The sequence below is a fragment of the Octopus sinensis genome, linkage group LG13, assembly GCF_006345805.1.
Source record: "Octopus sinensis linkage group LG13, ASM634580v1, whole genome shotgun sequence".
Taxonomy (NCBI): Eukaryota; Metazoa; Mollusca; class Cephalopoda; order Octopoda; family Octopodidae; genus Octopus; species Octopus sinensis.
Genome location: NC_043009.1, coordinates 22047033 through 22050785, shown reverse-complemented (window position 1 = coordinate 22050785; position 3753 = coordinate 22047033). Strand labels below are relative to the sequence as shown.

The window sequence follows — 3753 nt, the reverse complement described above, 5'->3', positions numbered from 1 at the left end:
AGCCCGTGAGGGAAAAATACACAAATTAGTAAATAAATGGCACAACTAAGTACCGATATTTACTGGAAATAGCGAACGTAAAAATACGACGCTAATGTGTAGCTTCACCACGTATGTATTTCCAGTAAATATCGGTACTTAGTTGTGCCATTTATTTACTATAATCAGCCGAAATTACTACGATGATCCGGTTCTTGACTGAAGACTGAGGGGTTCGAATGTCCTGTCCATGTTTATTGTATCGTCTTCTATGAGTTATACGTTCTTGTCCATGTTGTATTTTTCTACATACCTTAATATTATATATATATATATATATATATATATATATATATATATATATATATATATATATATATAGATATATGTATATATATATTCTTTTAACTTGTTTCATCATATATATATATATAGATATATATATATATATATAAGTTTAACAATTGAGGATAACCTCTTAATAAGGAATCTTAACAAGAAATTATCGGGTAGTTAGCGTGAAAACCTCATAAAAGAAAAGAATTCGAAAATAATTTTTTTCTTTTGAACAAATTAATTATATCTATATTGTATAGAGGGCATTATTACACATAAATGCCTCACACTAAGAGGGACAAAGTTATAACTACCAAAATATATATATATATATATATATATATATATATATATATATATATATATATATAATATATAATATATATATATATATATATATATACAGAGAGTGAGAGAGAGATTGGCAGATAGATAGATAGATAGATAGATAGATAGATAGATAGATAGATAGATAGATAGATAGATAATAGATAGATAGATAGATAGATAGATGTAATACACACGCGTACACATAATCTACGAAAACTTATACAGTCACATGTACACACTCCACGCACTAGAGGCAAAAAGGCAGGGCAGATGTGCACGCACACATACAGAAACAAGCGCACACACATACACTCACACATACATACACGAAGACACACGCACACTTCCATACACACTCATTGACAGTTCAGAGAAACTTGTGAACTTGTAAGCTACCAGCTGCAGTCTATGTTGTGCCACTGAATGAAAGAGCCGTGAGAAAATGCTATCGTATCGCTGGTGGTATTTACTACAGATATCTCTCTGTTTAATTTACGCGGAATCTTCAACAAATTTCACAGCAGAACTGAAAGGTAAGTTGTAAACTTTATATATCTTTCGTTTGTTTTCTCTCTCATTCTTGTTTTTCATTCCTTTCTTTCATTTCGCTTTTCTTTTCTTTCATTTCTTTCTCTCTCTCTCTCTCGTTTTTTCCCTTTTTTCTTTCATTTCTTTCTCTCTCGCGTTTTTCCCCTTTTTTATTTCATTTCTTTCTCTCTCTCTCTTTTTCCTTTTTTCTTTCATTTCTTTCTTCCCGTGTCTCTGTCACGCTTACTTTGTAAACTTCATTTAGTTCTACATGTCTCTCGTAAAATCAATCAATGTATGTATGTGTACGTGTGTGTGTTTACATATATGTATGTATGCATTTATCTGTTTATATTTTTAGTCTTTTCATTGATATAACTTTCAATTTCTTCATCCATCCATCCATCTATCTATATCTAAATCTACACATGTATGAACACACACACACAAACATATATCAAGGCAGTATGACTCTCCCCAGACATACGGAAATCGACGACGAAAACTTGTGCTACGACAAGCGAAACATCGCCATATATATATATATATATATATATATATATATATATATATATATATATATATACTCTTTACTCTTTTACTTGTTTCATTCAGCCATCCGGCTGAGGCCATGTTGGGGCACCGCCCTTGTTGCTACCCTCTCTAAGTCCAGTTTGCCGTGGCTGGCCACTGATCTAAGAGAGAGTTTGTAGCTGCTGCCCTTAGGTTACCTTCGCACCTTGCAGTGGGTTCATCTGGGATCCCGGAAGCAGCTTGTCTAGATGTTTTTTGAAAATGTCCACATCCGCATCATGTAGATCTCTTAGTTTTCTTGCAGTTGTTGAACAGCTGAGGGCCCCTGAACCCCAGGCTATTACAGTATCTGCTCCTTACCCTGGATGTGGAAGACGGGACCTTTGGCACCACACAGTGACGTCCTGTACGGGGATTGGAACAGCTCTCAATTCCAAAATTTGGTGCCAGTCCCTCCAGGATTTTCCATATGTATATCACTGCATATCTCTCTCGTCTTCGTTCCAAGGAGTTCAAATTGAGTTCCCTAAGCCTCTCCCAATAGTTCTTTTCTTTCATGGTGGAAATCCTCTTGGTGAAATGTCTTTGGATTGTCTCAAGCTCTGTGGTTAGTTTGACACTATGCGGTGACCACAGTTGGGAGCAGTAGTCCAGGCGGCTTAGGACAAATGTCCTCCATAGTGTCAACATGGTCTCGCAGTCTCTTGTCCGGAATGTCCTCAGGATCCAGCCAGTGAGTCGTCTGCACATTGTCGCCACCTTCGCGATGTGTGAAGAAAAAGATGCATCGTCACTCATGTCTATCCCCAGGTCCCGTATTGATTTCGATACTGGGATTTCGATCCCTCCTGGACCGTATAGTTGTGTTGTAATGTATATGTGTTTACAGCTTGATATTGTAAGGCTTGAAATTTACCAGCATTAATTGCATGTTGTTGTCTTCAGCCCATTTGTATATGGCATCCAGATCTTGTTGTAAAAGGTCAGCATCAGCTGGGTTTTTGATTGCCTGTGCTACCTTTGTGTCATCAGCATAGCTAGTGAGGGATGTGTTTGTGCTACCAAGGGCATGTCAGAGGGCGCCACCAAAAACAGCAAGGGTCCCAAGACTGTGCCCTGTGGCACCCCGCTTGCTATTGGTGTCTTCTCCCGAGAGGGCTCCATTGGCTGCAACCATCTGGCTTCTGTCCTTCAGGAAGTCATGTATCCACTCACCTACTTTTCCTGTTATGCCGAGTCTGAGTAATTTGTGACATATCACTCCGTGGTCGACTTTGTCAAAGGCCTTCGCAAAGTCGAGATATACCACATCCACCTGTGAGCGATCCAGTAGTTGTTTCAGTACCCAGTCGTAGTGTTGTAACAGCTGCGTAAGGCAGCTTCTTCCTGGGCGAAAGCCATGCTGTGTGTCAGTGAGACGATTAGTTTCTTCGAGGAACGGGATCAGTTTTTTTCTGATGATTCGTTCCATGACCTTACTTATGTGTGATGTCAGGGAGACTGGCCTGTAGTTTTTGGCCTCTGCTCTACTCCCTCCTTTGTGGATAGGGCATATGGTGCCTTCTTTTAGCGCCCTGGGCAGTTTTACCGTTAGCCAAGGAACCACTGAAGATCTTCTTCAGTGGTCCCGCTAGGGCATGCCTGCATGTTTTGGAGGACTGCTGGGATCCATCTGGTCCAGCAGCTGAGTTATTCTCATTTCTACTATGGCAGATATTACATCCCTCTCTGTTATGTCTATGTGGTCGATGGTTGTTGTTTGGTTTTGGAGTGTTGTGGCATCAAAGAAAACTTCTGGTTTGTGATTTGCATGTGCCCCAGAGGGGATGTGAACACACTTTTATACTGTTCCTTTAGTATAATATATATTATATATATATAATATATATATATATATATATATATATATATAATATATATATATATATATATATATATATATATATAATATATATATATATATAATATATATATATAATATAATATATATATTTATTATATATTATATTATTTATATATTTTACATATATATATATATAATATTTA

At 37.2% G+C, this 3753-nt stretch overlaps 1 protein-coding gene across 1 annotated transcript in view; it reads left to right on the top strand.

Moving 5' to 3' along the window:
• The first annotated feature begins 851 nt into the window (after positions 1–851).
• The window catches only part of LOC115218597, a 114824-nt gene continuing 111922 nt past the window's right edge, over positions 852–3753 (top strand). The window contains exon 1 of the mRNA XM_029788493.2: positions 852–1178. Coding sequence (XP_029644353.1) covers positions 1088–1178 — 91 coding nt within the window. The 5' untranslated portion in view covers positions 852–1087. The remainder of the gene's footprint in view (positions 1179–3753) is intronic.